The sequence below is a fragment of the Onychostruthus taczanowskii genome, unplaced genomic scaffold (assembly GCF_017590055.1).
Source record: "Onychostruthus taczanowskii isolate IOZ18803 unplaced genomic scaffold, ASM1759005v1 scaffold74, whole genome shotgun sequence".
NCBI classification, from domain to species: domain Eukaryota; kingdom Metazoa; phylum Chordata; class Aves; order Passeriformes; family Passeridae; genus Onychostruthus; species Onychostruthus taczanowskii.
This window is the reverse complement of record NW_024505229.1, coordinates 279,286-303,231: the sequence shown is the minus strand read 5'-3', so window position 1 is coordinate 303,231 and position 23,946 is coordinate 279,286. Positions and strand designations below refer to the sequence as shown.

The window sequence follows — 23,946 nt, the reverse complement described above, 5'->3', positions numbered from 1 at the left end:
CCACCCCGGGGACGTGGGGCAGTCTGGGGGGTCCTCACTCAGGTGGCCAAGGAGGAACCAGTGCGCTCCAGGGGCAGAGCTGGGCCTTTCGTTGGTGTCTCCGCTCCCTCCTGGCCATTCCCGAAGGAATCCACGTGGGAAGGCCCCTCTGTAGCAGTGGGACACCCTCGGACCCCCAGGGTGGTCCCTGACTGAGTCCAGCCCTCCCCAAATCCCGCTCTGCTTCCTCACATCTGGCCACAGCTGCTTTGTTCTCCTGCCTCGTGTCCCCTCCCGGAGCTGGGGGGTGACACCAGGAGGTCCCCGCAGATCCCAAATCCCTGGGACGGGACCGCCAGAGGAGGGAGAAGCCTGAATTTCACCACAGCCCACCCATGCCGCCCATCCATCCCGGCAGCCGGAGGCAGGGTCTCCCTAGAAGTAAAAAGATAAATGAGAAATCAGCTGCCCAAGGTTCCACGGGACACATTCCCATTCCCAGCAGCATTCCCAGCAGCATTCCCGGCCCAGGGGCCATTCCACAGGCTCCCCCCTAACTGCTTTGCTTCTTCTTTTATGTGTTTTGCTGCTCGTTTCTTGCCTGCTGGCTCCTGGTAGGATGAACTTTTAGACCTTCAGTTGCAAAGAAACCTAGAATATTTGGACCAGCAGGTAGGCGGAGCTGGCTGCCAGCCTCACCTCACCAGCTGCTTCTCGTCCCCTGCCGCGTGCCCCGTGTCCCTGTCCCCTCCTGCCATCCATCCTCACCCCTCCTGGCATCCCAGCAGCATCCCAGCAGCACCAGTTGTCTTTTTTTTTTTTTTAATTTCTGCTTTGGCTTCTTCCATCCTCTGCATCCGTAGGGCCGCTCATTGCTCGGCAGAAAAGTCACCCCCCAACCTCTGGCAGTGCCTCTGTGTGGATTTTTGGGGGTTTTTGGGTATGTTCCAGCATTTCTGGGGGTTGTCCTGGAGCTCAGCGGGTGCAGCAGCTCTGGAAACCCCCAGTGTGGTGCTGGGCACCTGCGCGGTGCCAGCGTGGCCGTGCTGTCCCCAAGGCTGGCACCCTTTGCCCAGGGTGTCCCCCGTGCCAGGGGTGGCAGGTGACCTGTGGGGACCGTGGCCGTGGTGATGTGGTGGCCCCTCAGGGGTGAAAGGTTTGGTGATGGTGGGCACCAAAAGCCGAAAAGCCAGCAGAGCTCAGGTGGTTCTGGAGAGGTTTCTGGAGGAAAATCCTGGTTTTGCCAGTGGTTTCGGAGGAAAACCTTGGTTTTGAATGGAGTTTTTGGAGGAAAACCTTGATTTTGAATGGGGTTTTTTGAGGAAAATCTTGATTTTGCCAGTGTTTTTTGGAGGAAAACCTTGGAGGAAACTCCTTGCCAGGAGTTTTGGAGGAAAATCCTGGATTTGCCAGTAGTTTTTGGAGGAATCCTTAATTTTGTTGGTTTTGTCAATGGTTTTGGAGGAAAACCTTGGTTTTGAATGGAGTTTTTGGAGGAAAACCTTGATTTCAAATAGGGATTATCAAGGAAAATCTTGGTTTTGCCAGGGTTTTGGAGGAAAACCTTGATTTTGAAAGGAGTTTTTGGAGGAAAACCTTGATTTCAAATGGGGTTTATCAAGGAAAATCTTGGTTTTGCCAGGGTTTTGGAGGAAAACCTTGATTTTGAATGGAGATTTTGGAGGAAAACCTTGATTTTGAATGGGGTTTTTTGAGGAAAAGCTTGATTTTGCCAGTGTTTTTTGGAGGAAAACCTTGGTTTTGAATGGAGTTTTTGGAGGAAAACCTTGGTTTTGAATGGAGTTTTTGGAGGAAAACCTTGGTTTTGAATGGAGTTTTTGGAGGAAAACCTTGATTTTGAATGGGGTTTATTGAGGAATATCTTGGTTTTGCCAGGATTTTGGAGGAAAACCTTGATTTTGAATGGGGTTTATCAAGAAAAATCTTGGTTTTGCCAGGGTTTTGGAGGAAAACCTTGGTTTTGAATGGAGTTTTTGGAGGAAAACCTTGATTTTGAATGGGGTTTTTTGAGGAAAATCTTGATTTTGCCAGTGTTTTTTGGAGGAAAACCTTGGAGGAAACTCCTTGCCAGGAGTTTTGGAGGAAAATCCTGGATTTGCCAGTAGTTTTTGGAGGAATCCTTAATTTTGACAGGATTTTCGGAGGAAAACCTTAATTTTGCCAGTGGTTTTTGGAGGAAACCTTAATACTGGCAGCGTTTTTGCAGGAAAACCCCAATTTTACCAGGGTTTTTTTGAAGGAAAACCCTGGAAGGAAACCCATGCTTTTGTGTGGTGCTTTTGGAGGAAAACCCTGATTCTGCCAGCAACTTTTGAAGGAAATCTGCGCTGACTCCATCCCAGGAGCGTGGGGAGGGGGATCCGGCCGGGAGTGACGCATCCAGGCAGCGTCCGGAGCCTCAGCCGGGCACAGGAGCTGCAGCCAGGCTGGCACGGAGGGAGCTGCTCCCTGCACGATCCCGTTTGGCTGCAAACCTCCCGTGGCCGGGATCTGTGTCCGCCTTGGAGCGGGGCCAGGAGCTCCCGCTGCAATAAAAGCTCCCCGCGCTCTCTCGCAGCCGCCGGCAGCACCGCAGCCTCTCCGCGGCTCTTTAAAACGCTGCCTAAAAAGGTTTGGCATCTCCTCCTCCTCCTCCTCCTCTCGCAGCGGCCTCTGGAAAGGTTAATTCGGAGTGACGCTGTCAGGGGCCTCTTTTCAAACATCCTCCTGCTCTGTTCGCTCTCCCCTCCCTCGCCCGCTGCAGCCCCAGCAGGGTTTGGGCCCCGCTTTGGTGACAAAGTGTTGTCACCTTGCTGTCCCAGGGCTTCCCTGGAGTGTCCTGCTCAGGGCTGGGGGCTCTGCATGAGCTGGGTGAAGCTGCAGTGCTGGTGACTTGAGTGGCTTTGTCACCCGGCACCCAGGGAGCTCAGCCACCACTGGCTGCTTGGGGACAGTCCTGTCCCCATGGAGTGGCACAGACTGTGCCCTGCAGCAGGGATGTGGCATTCCCGGTGCCACCTGGGAAAGGGGACGCTGCTGTCCCCAACCCCAGTGTCAGTCACCTCCCCAGCACCCAGCGTTCATTTGCAGGGCTGTGCCAGCCCCGGCTGGGCACTGAGCCACGGGGCAGTGCCAGGGCCTGTCCGTGTGTCCGTCTGTGTGCCAGGCCACGCCGCTGCCGTCCCTGTCCGAGCTCGTGTCCGTCTGTGCCATCTGGCTCTGTTTTACCCGTGTTTTCCCCAAAAAAGCGCACTAAAAGGAGCAACAGCAGCGCCAGGCCACACCCGGAGCCCCTGGGCCATCTCAGGAGGTGGCACTTTGCGTCCTGAGGGCTCCTGGACGGGTCACCGCTGGCACAGGCGCGTGTCCCCGCTGACCTGTGCCCTTTCCTTCCCTGTGTGCCGCAGATGAGCGAGAGCGAGACCCTCATCACTATGGTGAACAGGATGGTGGAGACCTCCTCCCCTAGGGCCCAGCTCTACATGCAAGTAAGGCTCCGGCCACCAGGCCCCGCATGGCTCGTGCCTGGCGGCCGTGCCAGGCCACCCCCGCGCCACCCGGGGTCACCTGCTGCCACCCGGGGTCACCTGCTGCCATCGCCACTCGCCCAGCGGCACATCCCGCTCTCGGGGGAGGCGCTGCTCCATCCCAGGCTTTGCTAATCCATCCATGAGCCATTCCAAGCCGGCAAATCCTCGTGCTGGCAGCGCGAGGTGGGCACGGAGCTGCCCCCGGGGACCCCTGGGGACAAAGCTACCCCTGGGGACTCTCAGAGCTGTCCCAGGGACTCTCGGACGGAGCTGCCCTCGGGGACTCGCGGGGACACAGCTGTCCTGGGGACTTTTGGGCACAGAGATGCCCCCAGGGACTCTCAGACGGAGGGAGGATGCCCCGGGAAGTCTTGGGGACGGGGACTCTCAGACGGAGGATGCCCCGGGAAGTCTTGGGGACGGAGCTGTCCCTCGGACTCTCGGGGACGGAGCCACCCCTGGGGACCCTTGGGGACAGAGCCAGCCCTGGGGACTCTCAGATCTGTCTCGGGGATTCTTGGGGACAGAACTGCCCCGGGACCCCCGGCCACGCAGGGCTTGGCTCGTCCTTGTTTCTCAAGGAGAAGTTGTGGGGTGGCAGGAGTGCAGGATCTGTCTCAGGGATTCTTGGGGACAGAGCTGTCCCGGGGACTCTCGGATTTGTCTCGGGAATTCTTGGGGATAGAGCCAGCTCCGGGGACTCTTGGGGACAGAACTGCCCCGGGACCCCCGGCCACGCTCGTCCTTGTTTCTCAAGGAGAAGTTGTGGGGTGGCAGGAGTGCAGCTCTTAAACCAGCGGAATAATTCCTGAATCAGGGACAGGGAACGGCCTTTCCCGCTCCCCGGAGGCTCCTTCTGTCCCCAGCACTGGGACATCCCCGCAATGTCACATGGCTTGAGCCCCCCCGGTGCCACCCACCCCAGGTTGTGCTGCCCTGGGCACTTCCTGGATGGGATTTTCCAACAAAAACGGCTCCTGTTTGCATCTGCTGCCGGCTGGGATGTGCTGGAGGGTGGATCAGGAGCTGCCGGGATGCTCCTGCGGCTGGCCGGGCTCCCTGCCCGGAGGCGCCTCGTCCCCATCCGCCCGGCTCTGCCTCCGGCCCCGCGGGCATTTCCCAGATCCGGATCCATTTGCATCACCCCGGAGTTTTCCATGGCTCCAAAGCGCCCTCTCTGCTTTCTAGCAACAACCATCCCCTCCTGCCTATCTGCTGCCTTTCATCTCCGGCTCCGCGAGGCAGTTAATTGCCGAAGGTCCCATTAGTAATTGAGATTTCCAGGAAAGGAAAATGACTCACGGAGGAGCCGTGCGGGGGTAAACAGGCCCTGCTGCTGCTTTCTCGGTGCTCCCACTCCGCCGAGGTGGAATTACAGCTCAATCGCTCTCCCTTTGTTTTCCTCGCCGCTGGAATGGTGGCGGTTAATGATTCACGAGGCTCTCTGGAGCTTTTCCCCGCACCCTTCCCGCTGGGAATGGGCAGGGAGAGGTCGTGGCTTCATCCCAGCGACTCCCGAGCATCCATCGCTCCTTTTTCCCGGCTCGCAGGGAGGGCAGAGGGGGCTGGGGGCTGCCTCCCCTTCCCTGGGCGAACCGCGGAGAGCCGCGCTCACCCCGCGCTCCTCTTGCAGGTGACGCCGTTCCCGGAGCCCTACAGGGACACCCTGCACCCCTACAAGATCAGCGAGCAGGACACCGATGTAAGAGCCAGTCCTGTCCCCTCTGTGTGTCCCCTGTCCCCGCAGCCGGTCACTTTGTGCCCCTCAGGGGTGAATCTTCCCTGAGTTTCCGTCTTGCCCTGTCTCCCAGTTTGTCCCGTGTCACCTCAAAGTCCCTGCAATGACAGCAGGAGTTTGGAACCCCCCAAGGCCGTAAATCCCATAAATCCCGTAAATCCCATCAGTCCTGGCTGCATCCGAGTGGGATTCTCATCCTCCTCATCCTCTCCCCGCTTTCTCTTCCCCCTGGCACAGAAGCTGCTGGGGAAGCTCTGCGAGCAGAACAAGGTGCTGCGGGAGCAGGAGAGGCTGGTGCAGCAGCTCCGGGCTGAGAAGGTACCTGGTGGCACCTCAGGTGGCCACGTGGGGACCTGGTGGTGGCACCTGCGTGGTGAGGAAGTGACATCACCATGGGAGGGTTTGGGTTGAACCTGGACATCCAGGTGTGTGTGTCCCTGTCACCCAGAACCTGGACATCCAGGTGTGTGTGTCCCTGTCACCCTGAACCTGGACATCCAGGTCAGAGTGCCCCCTGCCACCCCTGGAACCAGGTGAGAGTGTCCTCTGTCATCCTAAACCTGGACATCCAGGTGTGTGTGTCCCTGTCACCCTGAACCTGGACATCCAGGTGGGGGTGTCCCTGTCACCGTGAACCTGGACATCCAGGTCAGACTGCCCCCTGCCACCCCTGGAACCAGGTGAGAGTGTCCTCTGTCATCCTAAACCTGGACATCCAGGTGTGTGTGTCCCCGTCCACCCCTGAACCAGGTCAGAGTGTCCCCTGCCACCCCTGAACTAGGTGAGCAGGTCCCCTGTCACCCCTGGCTTGGAGGGACATTACAAACCTCTCCTTCCACCCCTGAGCTGCTATTCCAGGTTCTCTGACCTGGCTTTGGACCCTTCCAGGGATGTGGCAGCCACAGCTTGGGGACATTTCTGAGCTGGGGGTGACTCCTGCTGTGCTATTGAGCAGCCAGGACCTCGTGGCTCCGTCTGTGCCCACAGGAGAGCCTGGAGAGCGCCCTGATGGGGACACACCAGGAGCTGGAGATGTTCGGGAGCCAGCCCGCCTACCCCGAGAAGCTGCTGCACAAGAAGGAATCGCTGCAGAACCAGCTCATCAACATCCGGGTGGAGCTGTCCCAGGCCAGCACGGTAAGGGAGGGATTCGGGTCCCTTTTGTCCCTTTTGTCCCTTCCTGGCTGGGAAACGAGCAGGGAATTCCCCTTGGCTGCCTGGGGACCGAAGTCCCTCACTGGGGACAAAGCGAATTAGGCACCCCCCGGCTGCCACCTCAGCTCCTGGTTCTGTCTCTGCCATGCCCCGGGCACCTCAGAGCTTGTCCCCTCTGCTGCCACCCCCTCCCCAGCTCGGGGGGCTGTGCTGGGTGCCAGAGACCCCCCTGATCCCCCCACTGTCCCCTCAGGCCCTGGCAAACAGCACGGCCGAGTATGAGAGCCTGGAGAGCGAGGTGTCCACCCTGCACGATGACCTCTGGGAGCAGCTCAACCTGGACATCCAGGTGTGTGAGTGTCCCCTGTCACCCTGAACCTGGACATCCAGGTCAGAGTGCCCCCTGCCACCCCTGGAACCAGGTGAGAGTGTCCTCTGTCATCCTAAACCTGGACATCCAGGTGTGTGTGTCCCTGTCACCCTGAACCTGGACATCCAGGTGTGTGTGTCCCTGTCACCCTGAACCTGGACATCCAGGTGTGTGTCCCCCTGTCACCTTTAACCTGGACATCCAGGTGTGTGTGTCCCCTGCCACCTTTAACCTTTACACCCACGTCCCCTGCCACCCCTGGTGTCCCCACGGAGATGAGATCCCCCTGTCCCCCCACCCGTGGGCTCTCCATGCCCAGCCCTCACGTCCAGCTTTGCCCACCTGGGTGCCATTGAGGGGGCAGCGCAGGGTCCCCACAGCCCCGGTGGCTTCTGGGGAGCAGATCCAGGAATTCCAGCTGGATAAAACAAACCCTGGATGTGGCCAGGGTCAGCTCCTGTGGCTGGGTTTGGGGCTGGGCCCTGCCTGGTTTGGGGTTGGCACCGATGCCCTCGGGACCTCTCTGAGTGTTGCCTGTCCCCCGTCCAGAACGAGATGCTGAACCGGCAGATCCAGAGGGAGATCTGGCGGATCCAGGACGTGATGGAAGGGCTGAGGAAGAACAACCCCTCCCGAGGCACCGACACGGCCAAGCACAGAGGTGAGGGGGGCTGTCCCTGCGGGGGGTGTCCCTGCTTGGCAGGGTGAAACCCCTCATTATTATCTTTAATAATCTTTAATTACCTCGTTCCTCCGCAGTGGCCCTGGGCCCCTCGGGCACGTACAGCTCCAACAGCCCTGCCAGCCCCCTGAGCTCTGCCAGCCTCACCAGCCCCCTGAGCCCCTTCTCCCTCATCTCCGGCTCCCAGGGATCGCCCACCAAGCCCGGCCCTGGCGAGGTCAGTGACCCTGCTGTCCCCTCTTTGTCACCAGGGGGGTGGCAGGCTGCTGGGTATGGGCACGGAGCTGCCTGCCCTCATGGCTCTGCCTGGGGGCACTGTTCTGGTGGCACAGATGGCCCCTGGTGACTTTGGGGTGCGTGGTCCTTGCAGGGCTGTGTGTCTGGAGGGACAGGAGTTGCTCAGCTCCAGGAGCAGCTCCTGGTGCCACCACAGCCGCTCTGAGTGCCCTCACCCCGGGCTGGTGCCACCTTGACACACAGCACATTAATTTAGGACACAATTTGGGGACTCCCCACCCCTCCTGGCTGCACAGGGGCGACACCAGTGCCCCCAGAGCTGCCAAGAACCCTTCACTCACACAGCCCCGAGCCCTGCCTGGCGCTGGGGACAAGCAGCAGGATGTGGCACCCCGAGAGTCACTCCCTCTCCTCCATCCCTTCCTCCAGGACGCTCCCGCCGTGTTTCTGTCTCTCTTTTTTCTAACTCTCTCTTCCTTCTCTGCTCTCACGCCTCCCGCTCCTGCCCGCCCCAGGAACCGGGCCCGCCTCGACCTCCCCTCCCCAAGTCCTACGTGCCCCTGGAGGCTCCTCCGGCCGTTCCTCCGCTCCCCAGCGAGAGCCGCCTCTGGCCCTACCCCGCCTCCCCTTCCTGGCACCAAGGAGAGGCCAAGCGGGGACAGGTACCGACCCCTGCCTCCCCTTCCTCCTCCTCCTCCTCCTCGTGGCATGGAAGGCGCTGGGATGAGGCAGGAGCCGGAGCTGCCCGCCCCGGATCCGCAGGGACAGCGTGGAGGTGGCACCTGGCGTGGGGACAGCGCTGTGTCCTGCCCTGCCACACCCCTGGTGTCCCCAGCAGGTCGCCACGGTCAGGACAGGGATTGTCCCCTCCTCCTCCTCCTCGTGGCATGAAAGGCACTGGGATGAGGCAGGAGCCGGAGCTGCCTTCCCCGGATCCGCAGGGACAGCGTGGAGGTGGCACCTGGTGCGGGGACAGCGTGGAGGTGGCACTTGGTGCAGGGACAGCTCTGCATCCTGCCCTGCCACACCCCTGGTGTCCCCAGCAGGTCGCCACGGTCAGGACAGGGATTGTCCCCTCCTCCTCCTCCTCGTCCTCCTCCTGGCGAGGTTGTCCCCGGTTGTCCCCTCTGCTTTGCTCTGCCTCTGTCGCTGTCCTTCCGTGTCGCCCTGTGGAGGGGCACCGTGCCAGCGCAGGTGGCACAGAGGTGGCTGTGCCATCCAGGGGTGTCAGGGTGAATTTAGGGGGACACACCGGGCTGCTGGCCTGTTGTCACACCCCTCTGTCACCCCAGCAGTTCTCGTGGGATGCAAGAGGGGGAGGACCCCAAAACTGTCCCTTTGCTGGCTCTGCTGCCCTGTGTGACCCCATGGGCACGGGGTGCAGCGGGAGCCCAGCACTGAGCCAGGATGTCCCTATGTCCCTGTCCCCAGCTCCTGGAGGCTGTGGAGGGATTGTCACCCTGTCCCTCATTGTGGGGACAGCGGAGGGTGCCCAGCCCTGACAGGATGGGACAGAGCAGGGGCAGGAGCAGAGCCCACTCAGCCCCTCTCCCCACAATTTCGGGGGGCTCTGGTCCCACCTGGCCACTGTCCGTGTGTCCATGGAGTGTGACCATGGTCGGTCTGTCCCCCTCAGAGCAGCGGGTGTCCCCTGTCCGTGTGTCCCTGGTCTGTTTGTCACCCCAAGAGCAGAGGGTATCCCCTGTCTGTGTGTCCCTTGCCTGTCACCCCACGAGCAGTGGGTGTCCCTGTGTGTCCCTGATCTGTCCCCCACGAGCAGCAGGTGTCCCTTGTCTGTCACCCCAAGAACAGCGGGTGTCCCCTGCGTGTCCCTTGCTTGTCACCCCAGGAGCAGCAGGTGTCCTCTGGTCTGTGTGTCCTGATCTGTCACCCCAAGAGCAGCGGGTGTCCCCTGACACACAGGGGATCTGTCACCCCCAGAGCAGCAGTGTCCCCTGTGTCCCCTGCCTGTCACCCCACGTGCAGCGGGTGTCCCCAGGCAGAGCGTGTCCCCAGGCCGGACCGGGGCTCACTGGGGACCTTTCCCCCCTGCACAGCCCAAACCAGCCTTGGAGCCCAGCAAGAAGGAGCCGCCCCGGCCCAGCCCCCCCGGCCCCGCGCCCGAGGGGCTCCCGCAGAGCCGGCCGGAGCACGACGGCGACAAACAAGCGGCTCTCAACAAGGGTACGGCACTGGGGACACCCGCCAGCACCCGGGGGTGGCACCGGGACCCTGCCCCGGGTCCCCGAGGGCTCATCCCGCTGTCGTGGTGTCCCCGCAGTGGGAATCGTCCCCCCCAGGACCAAATCTCCGGCGGAGGAGGAGGCGGTGCCCAGGAGGAACGGGCTGGCCAACGGGCTCGGCTCCCGGGTACGGCTGGGCTGGGGGGCTCGGCTGGGGGGGCTCGGTGAGCCCAGGGGGCTCTGCTGCAGCCTGGGGACAGGAGCGTGGCTCCATGTGTCACCATGCACGTCCTGGAGACCCCCAGGGTGAATTCAGCACCTTCCCTGCTGCTGGGAGTGGCACCCCGGGAATGACATCCCGGGGAGCGACATTCCAGGAGTGACATCCCCGGGGGTGACATCCCAGAGTGACAAACTGGGAGTTGTGGCCGCAGCTCTCTTCACATAGAGCAGCAGGCACAGGGAGTGACATCCCGGGAGTGACATCCTCAGAGTGGCATCCCGGGAGTCACAGGCATCCCAGCGGCTCACGGCAGAGGGGGGTGGCACTGGGAGGATGTCACCGGCCACCAGCGGGTGACCGTGAGGCTGGACTGGTCCCCAGGAGAGACCCAAGAGCGCCGTGTTCGCCACCGAGACCAAGGTGAAGATGAGCGTGGAGGAGCAGATCGACCGCATGAAGCGCCACCAGAGCGGCTCCATGAAGGAGAAGCGGCGCAGCCTGCAGCTCCCCGGCCCCCAGCCCGACCCCCCCGGCACCAAAACCCCCTCCTCCTACAAGGTGGTGAGTCCCTGAGCCCGGCGGGGACACCGCGGGGTGGCACAGGCGACAAAGCGCCACCCCGTGGGGGACGCTGAGCGGGACGCGGTCCCCCGCAGGTGCGGCGACACCGCAGCATCCACGAGGTGGACATCTCGGACCTGGAGGCCGCGCTGCGCTCCGACGAGCCCGGCAAGGTGTACGAGACGCCGCAGGAGGAGATCGCCCGGCTGCGCAAGATGGAGCTGGAGCCGCAGCACTACGACGTGGACATCAACAAGGAGGTGAGCACGCCGTGTCCCCGAGTGTCCCCAGGGTGGCAGCAGCCTGGAGCCGTGTCCGGGCTGGGTTGGGGGTGAGCAGTGGGGGCTGGAGTCCCCAGTGTCCGGCACGGGCACCCCCTCAGCTCGTGCCACTGTCCCCAGCTGTCCACTCCGGACAAAGTCCTGATCCCCGAGCGCTACGTGGAGCTGGAGCCGGAGTCGCCCCTCAGCCCCGAGGAGATGAAGGAGAAGCAGAAGAAGGTGGAAAGGATCAAGACTCTCATTGCCAAGTCCAGGTGAGGCTGCAGTGCCCACGCTGGCTGTGCCAGGGGTCATCCTGAGGGGCACTGACCACCCACCTGCAACCTGCACCCCTTTCCTGGACACCCTGAGGGGCACTGACCACCCACTTCCATCCCTTCCCTGAGCAGAACTGACCACCCATCTCCATCCCTTCCCTGGCCATTCCAAGACCACCCACCCACCTGTACCCCTTCCCTGGGCACCTTGAGAGGCACTGACCACCCACTTCCATCCCTTCCCTGGCCATTCCAAGACCACCCACCCACCTGCCCCCCTTCCCCACCCATCCCAGTGGACCCTACCACCCCTCTCCCATCCCATCCCGGGGGTCCTGGCAGGGGTGCTGACCCCAGGTGCCGTTCCCAGCCTGCAGAACGTCATCCCCCTGGGCGAGGGGGAGGTGGACACCCCCCAGGACCCTGAGGTGCAGCTGCAGGAGCAGGAGAAGAGGATCGAGATCTCCTGTGCCCTGGCTGCCGAGGCCTCGCGGCGCGGCCGGATGCTCTCGGGTGAGGAACGGGGGCTTGGAGGGTCAGACCCTGCAGATCCCTGGCACAGCGAGGTGCCAGGAGGGCAGGGGGGTGAGGGCAGGTGTGGATTTGGTAGCAGAGTGGGCAGAAGAGGGGTCAGCCTTGGGACAGGGGGACAGGGGATGCCAACAGCTCCTGGGGCTGCTCGCCCCGAGATCCTGGGCTGGAGCAGCCGTTCCAGCCGGGCACAGCTTCAGCACGAGGAGGGGAGTGCCTGCCTGGGTGGCATGAAGTGGCATGAGGTGGCATGAGATGGCTGAGAAAGCAGGGTGGCACTCCACGCAGGGAGGTTGTGGTGTCACCCCAAGCCCAGGGAACTGTGGTGTCACCCTGTGCTAGAGGGATTGAGGTGGCACGGGCTGGCACCTTGTGGCTGTGCATGGTGGCGCTTCATGCTGGGGGGGGAGATTGTGGTGGCACGCTGTGCCCAGGTGAGCATGGTGACATCCTGTACGTGGCTGACCACGGGTGCCCACGGTGCCACACCGTGCCTGGGTGCTCACAATGTCACACCATGCCTTGTCCATGAGGAGCCCTGCCGGGAGCTCACGTGTGCGTGCTGTGCCCAGCTGTCACTCTCTGTCCTTCCTGCCAGCTGTGGCTGCTTGTCCTGCCAGCTGTGACTCTGTCCTGCCCAGCTGCGGCTGTTTGTCCTGCCAGCTGTGACTCTGTCCTGCCCAGCTGCGGCTGTTTGTCCTGCCAGCCATGGCTCTCTGCTCTGCCATCTGTGGCTCTGCCGTGCCAGCTGTGATTCTGCCCAACCCGCGCTTGCTTCCCCCTTTTCCTTTCTCTTTCCTCCCTGCTCCTGCCCTCCCCGCTGTCCCCTCTGCTCTGACCCCTCCCCGCTGTCCCCTCCCTGTCCCTTGTGCTCAGCCCCTGTCCCGTTTCTCGTTTCCAGCTCAGTGCGCTACCCCCAGCCCTCCCACCTCCCCAGCCTCCCCGACTCCACCGACCAACCCCCTCTCGTCCGAGCCGCCCCGGGCCGACAGCAGCCACCTCATGCGGGTGTGAGCCTGTGACGTAAGCACCTCTTCTCTCTGACGTCATCCCCTCCATCCCCTCGCTGCCACGTCAGCCCCGGCTCCTCCATGGACCGAGTGTCCCCCCAAAGCCGACCCCCAAGGCCGAGGGGCGGTGCAGGGGGGAAAAGGGGGGGGCCCAGCATGAAAACCGGGGGGGTCCCAACCTCCCCCGGCTCCTCGGAGCCAAATCCCTGCCGCGTTTCCCAAAGGGGGGTGGGCGCGGGGTGGAGCCCCCCGGCTCAGCCCCTCTGTCCTGTCCCACCCCCCCACTGTCTCTGTGCTCCCAGGACCGGGATTCGGATCCCCGGTTGCCTCCATGTCCCCTCCTGTCCCCTCGCGGTCCCGGGAGCCGCTGTCTACCCGCGCTTGCTTCCCCCTTTTCCTTTCTCTTTCCTCCCTGCTCCTGCCCTCTGCTCTGTCCCCTTCGCTCTGTCCCCTCCGCGCTGTCCCCTCCCTGTCCCTCGTGCTCAGCCCCTGTCCCGTTTCTCGTTTCCAGCTCAGTGCGCTACCCCCAGCCCTCCCACCTCCCCAGCCTCCCCGACTCCACCGACCAACCCCCTCTCGTCCGAGCCGCCCCGGGCCGACAGCAGCCACCTCATGCGGGTGTGAGCCTGTGACGTAAGCACCTCTTCTCTCTGACGTCATCCCCTCCAATCCCCTCGCTGCCACGTCAGCCCCGGCTCCTCCATGGACCGAGTGTCCCCCCAAAGCCGACCCCCAAGGCCGAGGGGCGGTGCAGGGGGGAAAAGGGGGGGGCCCAGCATGAAAACCGGGGGGTCCCAACCTCCCCCGGCTCCTCGGAGCCAAATCCCTGCCGCGTTTCCCAAAGGGGGGTGGGCGCGGGGTGGAGCCCCCCGGCTCAGCCCCTCTGTCCTGTCCCACCCCCCCAGCTCAAGCCCTGGCTGCTGCCGGCGCCATCAAGTTCCACGGGGCCACGTTTTAGTCCCCTCCTGAGGTGACACCGAACCTCTCGCCACCGTCCTCGGTTCTCCCGGACCCCCTTCCCTCCCTCCGGCGGCGACACCAGCGGGAGAGGCGGCACCGACGGGAGCCCCGTCCCAAAGAGGCGGGCGGGGGCTGGGATTGTCCCCAAGGAGCCCCCAGGGCTGTCTGCGGCCACCGGGACAGCCCCGGACAGCCGTGACAGCGGCCACCAGGACACACCTGGACAGTTGTGACAGTGGCCACCGGGACAGCCGTGACAGTGGCCACTGGGGCACACCCGGACAGCCACGATAGTGGCCACCAGGACACAGCTGTGACAGCGGCCACACTCAGACAGCTGTGACAGCAGCCACCAGGACAGCCATGATAGTGGCCACCAGGACATAGCTGTGACAGCGGCCACCAGGGCACTCTCAGCTGTGACAGTGGCCACCAGGACAGCTGTGACAGTGGCCACCGGCCCAGTGGCGAGCACAGCACTCCTGGGACGGCCCCCAAGGTCTGCGAGGGGGCTCTTGGGGTGGGGACCCGCCTGTCCCCACCACGGATGGTGCTGCCACCTCCCAGCGGGCGCGGATCCTCCCCCTCGGCTCCTCGGGTGCCGTTTCCCCTCCCTGAGCTCTGACCCTGATTTTGGAACCTGTCTGTGTCACCACCGGTGGCCCAGCCGGAGGAAGAGGGGACAGGACGGACGGAGGTGGCACTGGGGGCACGCGGAGGTGCCCAGGGCGCTCCAGGGCTCTCCAAGCACGGAGCTCGGGGCAGGGATGGGGCAGAGCAGGGAATTGGGGCGCCAGGTGGGAAAACGCAGCTGTGGGGTGGGCAGGGACCCCCTCTGGAGGGTGGGGATGGTGCTGAGGAGGGGTTTGGGGACAGAGGTGTCACCTGGGGACCTGCTGTCGCCCTCCAAAAAAATCCCTTCCCGCTGTTCTCCAGCCCCTTCCAGCGGTTCGGATTTCCTGTAGCAAATTCCCCCTTTTCTTTATCATCCCGGAGGATGGGAAAAAAAAGCAGAATCCCTGGAAGGATGCGAGCGTGGCAGGGGCCAGGAGCTGGATCCCAAATCCCAAATCTCCAACCCCAAATGCCATCCATCCCTCCTGGCCCCATCCCAAACCCCCAGGACCTCCCTGCATCCCAATCCCAACTTAGCAATACTTGTAGGATCCCTGGAGCCCTGAACCCCGCTGCCCTCTGAGCCTCCCTCAGCCCCTTTAGCTCATAAAGCTGGCCCTTTATTTTGCTATTTACATGCCTTAATATATGTTTGATGGAAATTCTACATTTATAATATATATCTATATTTGGTTTTCCTCTTCTTTTCCCGGGAAAAAAGCTCGTGCCGAGCTCTCTCTTCTCCGCAGGATTTGTTGGCGCCAGCCCTGCCAACAAAAAAAAAAAAAAGATTCTTTGGCAATTTAGCAGAGGGGGAAGGAAATTAAAAAAAAAAAAAAAAAAAAAAAAAAAAAAAAACAAAAAAAAAACAAAAAAAGAAGAAGAAAAAAAAAGGAAAAAAACCTATTTAAAAAATATATATCTATTTTTTCTGCTTTTATTAAAAGCAAATTTATTTAAAATAAAATATACAGAGACTGTAAGTTTGAAGAGAGGATGAGTTTATTTCCCTGTGTCCCCTCTCGGGTCACTGGGCAGACCCCCCCCCCTTACTTTGGGGACACCTTGGGGACATCCTGGGTGGCTGTGGGGCAGCAATTCCCATCTTTACTTTGGGGACACTTTGGGGACATCCTGGGGTGGCTGTGGGGCAGCAATTCCCATCTCCGGGAGCCATCCTGCCCTTCCCAAAGCCACCAGCTGCTGTCCCCAAGGTGTGACCCGGCCGCGATTTTATTTTATTTAAAAAAAAACCCCAATAATAAAAAAAAGGAAACCAAACCTTAATCAATTAATTTTATTTTGGTTATTATTTTTCATAAACACTTCATAAAGCAGTGACTTGTTAACCCGGAAAGGATTTGCATCGGGAGGAAGTAAATAAATAAATCTATTTATGCATTTGGAGAGGGTGGGACGGGAGGGCTTTGGTTTTCTGGGATATTTTCCTAGCGGTAGAGAAATAAAAATATCTATGAAACAACAACATTTTCCTGTCTTTTTTTGACAGGGGTGGGCTTGGATGTGGATTTTAATCTGGGTTGGGGAAGCAGAGGGTGATGGGGCTCCAGGGGCAGCTGCTCCTCCCTCTCCCCGATTTTTTGGGATTTATGTTCCCACTAGGGTTAGGTTTGGTGCTTGTGGAGGGATGGAATTCCCGTCCCTGGGCAGTTTTTGGGATAAATGTTGGGAGTAGCTGGGTTTGGGTGGCTCTGGGTGACAGAGGTGACACAGGGGCCCTGTGCTGGGTGTGCGGGAGGCGATATTCCCACCCCAACCAGCAAATCCCGGGAGGTGGGAGATTCCCAAAACTCTCCTTTCTCACGGAGCAGCCTGGGATCCACGGGATCCATGAGATCCATGGGAATCCAAATGAGCTGCGACTCCTGGGGACACTGCAGGGACCTCTGCTGTCCCCTCGGTGCCACTCAGCCACCCCAAGGAAGCCACAATCTCCCTGGTTTTCCTATTTTAGGGATCCATCCCATCCCATCCCAGGGAACCCATTCCAGTGGGACAGGGAGGACGGGACCAGCAAGGTCTGCTGGCCACAAGCCACTGTGTCTGCCTTGGAGCCACCATGTCCCTGCGGGGCCACCCTGTCCTCTCTGAAGCCACCATGTCCACCTGGGGCCACCAAGTCCCTCAGGAGCCACCATGTCCCTTTGGAGTCACTGTGTCCCTCAGGAGCTCCTATGTCTGTCTGGGCATCCAGACACATCCCCCTTGGAACCACTGTGTCCCTTCTGGATGCCACCAAGTACCCCTGGAGCCACAATGTCCCCCTGGAGCCACCATGACCCTTCTGGAGCCCCTGTGTCCCTTCTGGAGCCACCGTGTCCCTCAGGAGCCACCGTGTCCCTCAGGAGCCACCATGTCCCCCCGGGGACACCACATCTTCCTTGGGGCCATCGTGTCCCTTCTGGAGCCACTGTGTTCTCTCTAGATCCACTGTGTCCCCCCTGGAGCCACCATGTCCTCCCTGGAGCCACCATGTCCCCCTGGAATTACCATGACCCCTGGAGCCACTGTGTCCCTTCTGGAGCCCCCATGTCCCCCTGGAGCCACTGTGTCCTCCCTGGAGCCACCATGTCCCTCTAGGAAATACCGTGTCACTCAGGAGCCCCTTGCCCCTTCTGGAGCCACCATGTCCCTCCTGGAGCCACCATGACCCTTCTGGAGCCCTGTGTCCCTTCTGGAGCCACCGTGTCCCCGTAGGAGCCACCATATCCCCCCGGGGACACCACATCTTCCTTGGGGCCATCATGTCCCTTCTGGAGCCATCGTGTCCCCTTGAAGCCACTGTGTTCTCTCTAGATCCACTGTGTCCCCCCAGAATTACCATGACTCCTGGAGCCACCGTGTCCCTTCTGGAGCCACCATGTCCCCGTAGGAGCCACTGTGTCCCTTCTGGAGCCACCACATCCCTCCTGGAGCCACCGTGTCCCCCCTGGAGCCACCATGTCCCCCTGGAATTACCATGACCCCTGGAGCCACTGTGTCCCTTCTGGAGCCACCACATCTCTCCTGGAGCCACCATGTCCCTTCTGGAGCCCCCATGTCCCTCCTGGAGCCACCATGACCCTTCTGGAGCCCCTGTGTCCCTTCTGGAGCCACCGTGTCCCTTCTGGAGCCACCGTGTCCCTTCTGGAGCCCTGTGTCCCATCTGGAGCCACCGTGTCCTGCGGCAGTGGCACCGTGGGCGTTCCCGGGCCGTTAATGATTCCCAGGATGACGTGGGGACTAAAGGGCTTTTCCAAGGGTCACTCTGCGAGTGGGGCCACCCTCGCCCAGCCTCGCCCAGCCCCGCCACCACCAAGATGGTGTCCCTGAGCGACTTCCAGCGTAAGCAGGAGCGGGGTGGTCGTGTCCCGGCGCGAATTCCCATCCCGGCTGGAATTCGGGATCCGGGAGCTCCGTGGGGACCTTTGGCAAATCCCAGTCCCAGCCGGGATCCCCCTGGATGGGGTGGTTGGGACAGGGAGGGGTGAGGTGGAAAAGGGGATGGGCTGGGGGTGGGGAGATTCTCCAGGATCATCCAGGGATCGTCTCCAGCTTTTCCTGGAGGGAAAGGCTCGGAGAAAGGCTGGGCAGGGATTTCCCGGGGAGTTTTCCTTTGTGGTTCCTGATTTATCCGGTGCCCTCAGGGGTTTCTGGGGCATCAACAGCCTCCTCCAGGCCTGGCCTGGGCACAAAGGCTGGTCCTGAGCTTTGGGAAAAGCCCAAAGGGTATTTTTGGGAAGGAGTGGGACAGAGAGGTGCTGGGACCCCAGGTGTGGAGCCTTTGCCTCTGCCTGCCCATTTTCCACAGGGATCGGAGTGGGCCTGGTCGGCTTCGGCCTCTTCTTCCTCCTCTTTGGGATCCTCCTGTACTTCGACTCGGTGCTCCTGGCTTTTGGGAACGTGAGTAGGGCCGGCCTGGGGCTCCCCACAGCGGGATCAAGGAGCAGCCCTGACCCTCTCCCCTCCCTCCTCCCAGCTCCTCTTCCTCTCTGGCTTGGTCTTCATCATCGGCTTCCGGAGGACCTTCACCTTCTTCTTCCAGCGGCCCAAGCTGAAGGGCACCAGCTTCTTCTTCGGGGGGCTCATCGTGGTCCTCATGCGGTGGCCGATCCTGGGCATGCTGCTGGAGGCCTACGGCTTCATCTCCCTCTTCAGGTGCCGGATGGGATCCCTGGGATGGGATCCTGGGGATGGGATCCTCAGGATGGGATTCTGGGGAGGGGATCCTGGGGATGGGATCCTGGGGATGGGATCCTCAGGATGGGATTCTGGGGAGGGGATCCTGGGGATGGGATCCTGGGGATGGGATTCTGGGGAGGGGATCCTGGGGAGGGGATCCTCATGATGGGATCCTCATGATGGGATCCTCAGAATGGGGTCCTCATGATGGGATCCTCAGGATGAGATCCCTGAGATGGGATCCCTGGGATGATCCCTTAGGATGAAGTCCTTGGGATGGGATCCTCAGGATGAGATCCTTGAGACGGGATCCTTGGTATGGGATCTTCATGATGGGATCCTCAGGATGGGCTCCTTGGGATGAGATCCTTGGGATGGAGCCTGTCCTCAGGATGGAATCCTGGGGATGGGATCCTGGGGATGGGATCCTCGGGATGGAGCCTGGGCTCAGGGGATGCTCCCCAGAGCTCAGCGGGGCCTTTTGTCCACACAGGAGCTTCTTCCCGGTGGCTTTCGGGTTTTTGGGCTCGCTGGCAAACATCCCCCTGCTGAGCCAGGTGAGAGGGGGCTGGGGACCTTTGGGGTGGGCAGTCCCCGGGTGGGATCCGTCCCCACGGATGGGATTGCACAGGAAACATCACCGTGGTGTCCCCAGGGCTGGCCAGGTGGATGTTCCCACTAATCCTGGTCTGTCCCTGTCACAGCTCCTGCAGAAAATGGGGGACAGCGGCTCCATGGTGTGACCTGACCAGTTCTGGGCCGAGCGGCTGCGATGGGACAGGGTGAGAGAGCCCCAGGTCTGGCTGTCCCCAAGAGCTGGTGACTCTTTTGTCCCCAGGACCCTCAGTGCTGGCCAGAGCCACCCCCCAGCAGGGACGGTGTCCCCTCACTGTCCCACAGAGCTCCTGAGCCAGGCTCCGGGGTCCAAGGGCTGTACCAGGCTGGATTCTGGAATTCTCGCCGTTATTTAATTCTTTTCTGTGAAAGATTTAATTTAATAAAAAAAATGTTTGAGAGTGAGCTCGGACTCGGCTCCTTTCCCATGGCTCAGGGCTTGTCCCAGCGCTGGCACCTCCTGATGTCACCAGGAGGCATCGTGGCCATGGCTGGAGGTGGCACAGGGACATTCCCATGGCTGAGGGTGGCACAAGGACATTCCAGAGGCTGGAGATGACACAGGGACATTTCCATGGCTCTCCCTGGAGATGGCACAGGGACCTCCCCATGGCTGGAATTGGCACAGGAACCTTCTCCTGGCCATGGCTGGAGTGGGCACAGGGACATTCCTGAGACTGGAGATGGCATGGGGACATTCCCATGGCTGGCACAGGGACATTCCTGAGGCTGGAGATGGCATGGGGACATTCCCATGGCTGGCACAGGGACATTCCCATGGCTGGAGATGGCATGGGGACATTCCCATGGCCAGCACTGGGGGTGGCACAGGGCCCTTCCCGTGGCAGGAGCTCCCCCAGGGTCACCCCAGGTGACTTTAAGGAGATTTTCCGCCCGGCTGCCAAGGTTCCTGTCCCCAGGAGAGCAGGTTGGATCCTCGGCATCTCCAGGGCCCAGCCAGGCTCTGGGAGCGCTGGGGAAACTGGAGTTTAATTAAACCCAAAAGCAATCTCATCAAAGCTGCTCCTCCTTAACGAGCAGGAATTAATTAATGACTTTGAGCTGAACCTGTTCCCTCTGGAGCGTGATGGGTGATGGTGGCTCTGTGTCTGTTGTCACCTGTTGCCACCTGTTGTCACCCAGCAATGCCTGTTGTCACCCGGCTGTGCCTGTTATCACCTGGCTGTGCCTGTTGTCACCCGGCTGTGCCCATTGTCACCTGGCTGTGCCTGGATGGCATTGAGGGATCCAGGAATTATGGAATGATTTGGGTTTTTAGGGATCTTAACGCCCATTCCACTCCCTGCCACGGGACACCTTCCCTTACCCCAGGTCACTCCAAACCCCACCCAGACACTTCCTCCATTCCATCTCTTCTCATCTCCTCCAGAATCCTTCATTCCATCTCTCCCCATCTCCTCCAGGATCCTTTATTCCCTCCCACCCCATCTCCTCCAGGATCCTCCATTCCATCCTTCCCCATCTCCTCCAGAATCCCCCATCTCCCACCCTCCACATCTCCTCCAGGATCCTCCACTATTTTCCTTCCTCCCATCCCATCCCATCCCATCCCATCCCATCCCATCCCATCCCATCCCATCCCATCCCATGGATCCCATCCCATCCCATCCCATCCCATCCCATTCCCATCCCCATCCCCATCTCTCCAACCCACAAACCCATCCCTGCCGTGCCTGTGACCCCCAAACCCAACCCCCCAAAGATGTTCCCGTCTCCCGCAGCTTTTCCAGGCTGGGAAGATCCTCAGGGCAGGGCTGGGAGCTCCCTCAGCCAGAGCTCCTCTCCGGGAGGATTTTCCCAGGAATGTTTTTCCCCCCAGCTCTGTAATCCTCTCTCTGGCAGGGTTTTGGTTTTAAGCACCAGCTCTGGGTTTGCCCTGACGTCAATCCCCAAATTCCCCTGGTGCCATCCAGAGCCTCCTCTAAGCCCTTCCCAAAAATTGTTTTTACCCCGGAGCTTTTCGGAATGAGGATCCTCATGAGCCTCGTGTGCTTTCACCAGCAGCAAAATCCTGGATTAGAAAAGTGTGGAAAATGCCAGGGAAGAGCAGAAATTCACCTCTTTTTCAGTGCTGCTCCAAAAAAATCCCTCAGGAAATCAAAGCTGTTTGCCCAAACTTCCCAATGATTTTGTTTGGAGCAGGAAGAGCTAAAAAATTTGGATTTTATTTTAAGGAAAGCACCCACACAGCCTGGCAGGAGAAAGGAAGGAATTTATCCATGGGGAAGGTGATTTTTCCTCTCTGGGAAATGTTTTCCTTCCATTCTCCCTGAAGAACAGGCAGGAAAATAACAGGAAAATTCCCTGCTATTTCCAGAGGAGCTGCTCCTGATGTGATCTGTAATTGGGTAAAACCCCAGGATTTTGGAGCAAGGTTCCTCACATGGACCCAGTGAGGGATTCCTGCCTTTCCCTGGAACCTCCTGTCCTTGAAATTCCACTTAAGGGATATTTTGGGGCCACATGGGAAGAGTTCAGGATCTTCCCTGCGGATCTGAAGGGCTGGGAATGAATCCAGTGCCATCCCAGAGCTGCCTGATGTCCCTGTCCCCTTCCCTCCCATGTCCTTGTCCCTCTGAGCCCCCCCAAAACCACTTTTCCTTTTTTTTTTTTTTTTTTTCTTTTTCCCTACCAGCAGAGGGAACTGAGAAATTCCTTGGGGGTGTTTTCCCAGCACAGGGAAAGTGTCCCATGCTGGGGACATCCCAGAGCCCTGGGGCTGGGACTTCCACCCCAGTGGCCACCCCCGAGCAGCAGCCCTTGGCTCTCTGATGGATTTGGGGAAGTCTCTTTTCCCCGTTTTCCTTCCATTTCCCATCCAAGGGGGTTTTGGGGCCACCCCAGTGGCAGGGAAGGGTCGTGCCCCTCTGGTTCCCCCATCCCACTGCCCTTCCCAGCACATCCCACCCTGGATCCCCCACAGGAGAGGGCTCCAGCTGTGCCTGCCGGGACAAAGCCGTGCCCAGAACACCCCAAATCCTCAGGGATCCTACAGACGTGGCTGCCCTGGATCAGAAGGGGCTGGAAATTCAGATCCCCACGGATGAGAACCCCTTTTCCTTTGAAGTCCTGCTGCACCCGCGGCTTTTCCTGTGGGGAACGGAGCTTGGCAGAGCCCGCGGGATGCCCGGGCAGGGATTTACGGCCGCGGGCTCCCTGCCAGCCTCTCTCACGTCGCTGCAGCTCCTGACCCCGCTCCCTGCCCGCAACCTGCGCCGGCCACGAGGCTCCCCGGAGTGACGCAGGGACACGGGTCCTGCGTGGGAAAAGACGTCAGGGATGGGGCAGAGCCCCGTGGGGCTGAGCCCTGGGGCCTGCCGGGGTCAGCAGTGCCCTGGCAGCCAAAATCCCGCAGGGAATGAGGCGGTGAAACTCCGGTTTTGGGGGAGAGGTGTTTGGAGTTTGCGGGGTGGAATGGGGTGACAGCAGCGCCCTGAGCAAATCCCACAAACGGGAGGGGGATTGTGGGGTTGGGGTGGGGGGATGTGTCCTCGGGGCTCATCCATGGACAAATCCCACAAACGGGAGGGGGATTGTGGGGCTGGTGTTGGGGTGGGAGGGGATGTGTTCCTCAGGGTTCATCCAAGAACATTTTTATTGCCTTTGGAGTCATTTCCCACGAGGGGGATTGTGGGGCTGGGGTGGGGGGATGTGTCCTTGCAGTTCATCCACAAACAAATCCCACAAACGGGAGGGGGATTGTGGGGCTGGTGTTGGGGTGGGAGGGGATGTGTTCCTCAGGGTTCATCCAAGAACATTTTTATTGCCTTTGGAGTCATTTCCCACCGAGATTCCCGAGGTCAGTAGACCCTGGGAGCCGTGGGGCTGATGCAGCACCCCCCACCCTGGGCTGGGCACTGCCAGGGGGGCACAGCGGCCTGGAGGGGGGCCAGGGGTGCAGCTGGAAGCTCCCGAGGGTTTTGAGCTCCATCTCCCATCCCAAACACCAGGATCTGACCCCGCATGGAGCAGCTGGGATGAGTTTGGCCGTTCCCTGCTCCGAGCTCCAGGCCTGGTTTAACAGAGCTGGGGCTGGGGGGGTCACCCAGAGCATCCCCCAAAGGGCAGAGGGGGCTGGGGGGTCCGCACTCGGTGTCTCCATGGCCAACAGGGCTGAGTGCCCTTTGCCATTCCCATTCCCTTGGGGAAAATCCCATCTGCAGCTGCAGTTTGGGGACATCTTGGCTGGGATGCCACCCAGACCTGTGCCACCACCCAGCAGTTCTCCCAGGTGGCACCAGTAGGGATTTTCTGTGGGGATTCAGTGGAGGAATTTGGGAGCAATTAACCCCAAGGAATGGGGGATCCATCTCCCAAATATCCACAGCTCCCCTTGGCACATTCCTATGGGGCATGGGGGGCATCCTGGCCCTGCCACCCCCCGTGGGGACTATCCCAGCCACCTGCCTGGTGTTCTCCATGCCATTCCCACCCTGCTGGGCATTAGCCAGTCTGATGGACACTATCCATGGCATTCCCAGCCTGCCCAGTGCTATCCATACCACTCCCTGTTTGCCCAGTTCTATCTATGCCATTCCCAGTGCCATCCATGCCATTCCCACCCTGCCCAGTCCTATCCATGGCATTGCCGTTGCCCTCCATGCCATTCCCACCCTGTCCAGTTTGATCCATGCCATTCCCAGCTCTTCCAGTGCCCTCCATGCCATTCCCAGCTCTGCCAGTGCCCTCCATGCCATTCCCACCCTGTCCAGTTTGATCCATGCCATTCCCAGCTCTGCTAGTGCCCTCCATGCCATTCCCAGTCCTGCCCAGTTTGATCCATGCCATTCCCAGCTCTCCCAGTGCCCTCCATGCC

The 23,946-nt window shown here is 60.6% G+C and overlaps 2 protein-coding genes across 4 annotated transcripts in view; both read left to right on the top strand.

Moving 5' to 3' along the window:
- The window catches only part of PLEKHA6 (pleckstrin homology domain containing A6), a 29,571-nt gene extending 15,794 nt beyond the window's left edge, over positions 1 to 13,777 (top strand). For all 3 annotated transcript variants that reach the window (XM_041422605.1, XM_041422607.1, XM_041422606.1), the window contains 16 exons: positions 3,387 to 3,467; positions 5,143 to 5,211; positions 5,485 to 5,565; positions 6,235 to 6,384; positions 6,656 to 6,751; positions 7,322 to 7,433; positions 7,532 to 7,671; positions 8,207 to 8,353; positions 9,749 to 9,875; positions 9,973 to 10,061; positions 10,479 to 10,658; positions 10,754 to 10,918; positions 11,060 to 11,193; positions 11,567 to 11,709; positions 12,629 to 12,750; positions 13,643 to 13,777. In XM_041422605.1, coding sequence (XP_041278539.1) covers positions 3,387 to 3,467; positions 5,143 to 5,211; positions 5,485 to 5,565; positions 6,235 to 6,384; positions 6,656 to 6,751; positions 7,322 to 7,433; positions 7,532 to 7,671; positions 8,207 to 8,353; positions 9,749 to 9,875; positions 9,973 to 10,061; positions 10,479 to 10,658; positions 10,754 to 10,918; positions 11,060 to 11,193; positions 11,567 to 11,709; positions 12,629 to 12,741 — 1,827 coding nt within the window. In that variant the 3' untranslated portion in view covers positions 12,742 to 12,750; positions 13,643 to 13,777. The remainder of the gene's footprint in view (positions 1 to 3,386; positions 3,468 to 5,142; positions 5,212 to 5,484; positions 5,566 to 6,234; positions 6,385 to 6,655; positions 6,752 to 7,321; positions 7,434 to 7,531; positions 7,672 to 8,206; positions 8,354 to 9,748; positions 9,876 to 9,972; positions 10,062 to 10,478; positions 10,659 to 10,753; positions 10,919 to 11,059; positions 11,194 to 11,566; positions 11,710 to 12,628; positions 12,751 to 13,642) is intronic.
- Positions 13,778 to 17,632: 3,855 nt separating this feature from the next.
- GOLT1A (golgi transport 1A) lies at positions 17,633 to 19,237 on the top strand. Its single transcript, XM_041422634.1, has 5 exons — positions 17,633 to 17,657; positions 18,124 to 18,215; positions 18,292 to 18,470; positions 18,988 to 19,051; positions 19,199 to 19,237. The coding sequence occupies exons 1-5, from the start codon at positions 17,633 to 17,635 to the stop codon at positions 19,235 to 19,237; spliced, it is 399 nt and encodes a 132-aa protein (XP_041278568.1).
- Positions 19,238 to 23,946: the final 4,709 nt, after the last annotated feature.

What these genes read in the sequence shown, in the direction of transcription:
- GOLT1A (XM_041422634.1), top strand. Translation starts at nt 17,633, where the DNA reads ATGGTGTCCCTGAGCGACTTCCAGC. An exon ending in TGCTCCTGGCTTTTGGGAAC is followed by an intron (nt 18,216 to 18,291) that starts GTGAGTAGGGCC and finishes CCCTCCTCCCAG; the next exon opens with CTCCTCTTCCTCTCTGGCTT. An exon ending in ACATCCCCCTGCTGAGCCAG is followed by an intron (nt 19,052 to 19,198) that starts GTGAGAGGGGGC and finishes TCCCTGTCACAG; the next exon opens with CTCCTGCAGAAAATGGGGGA.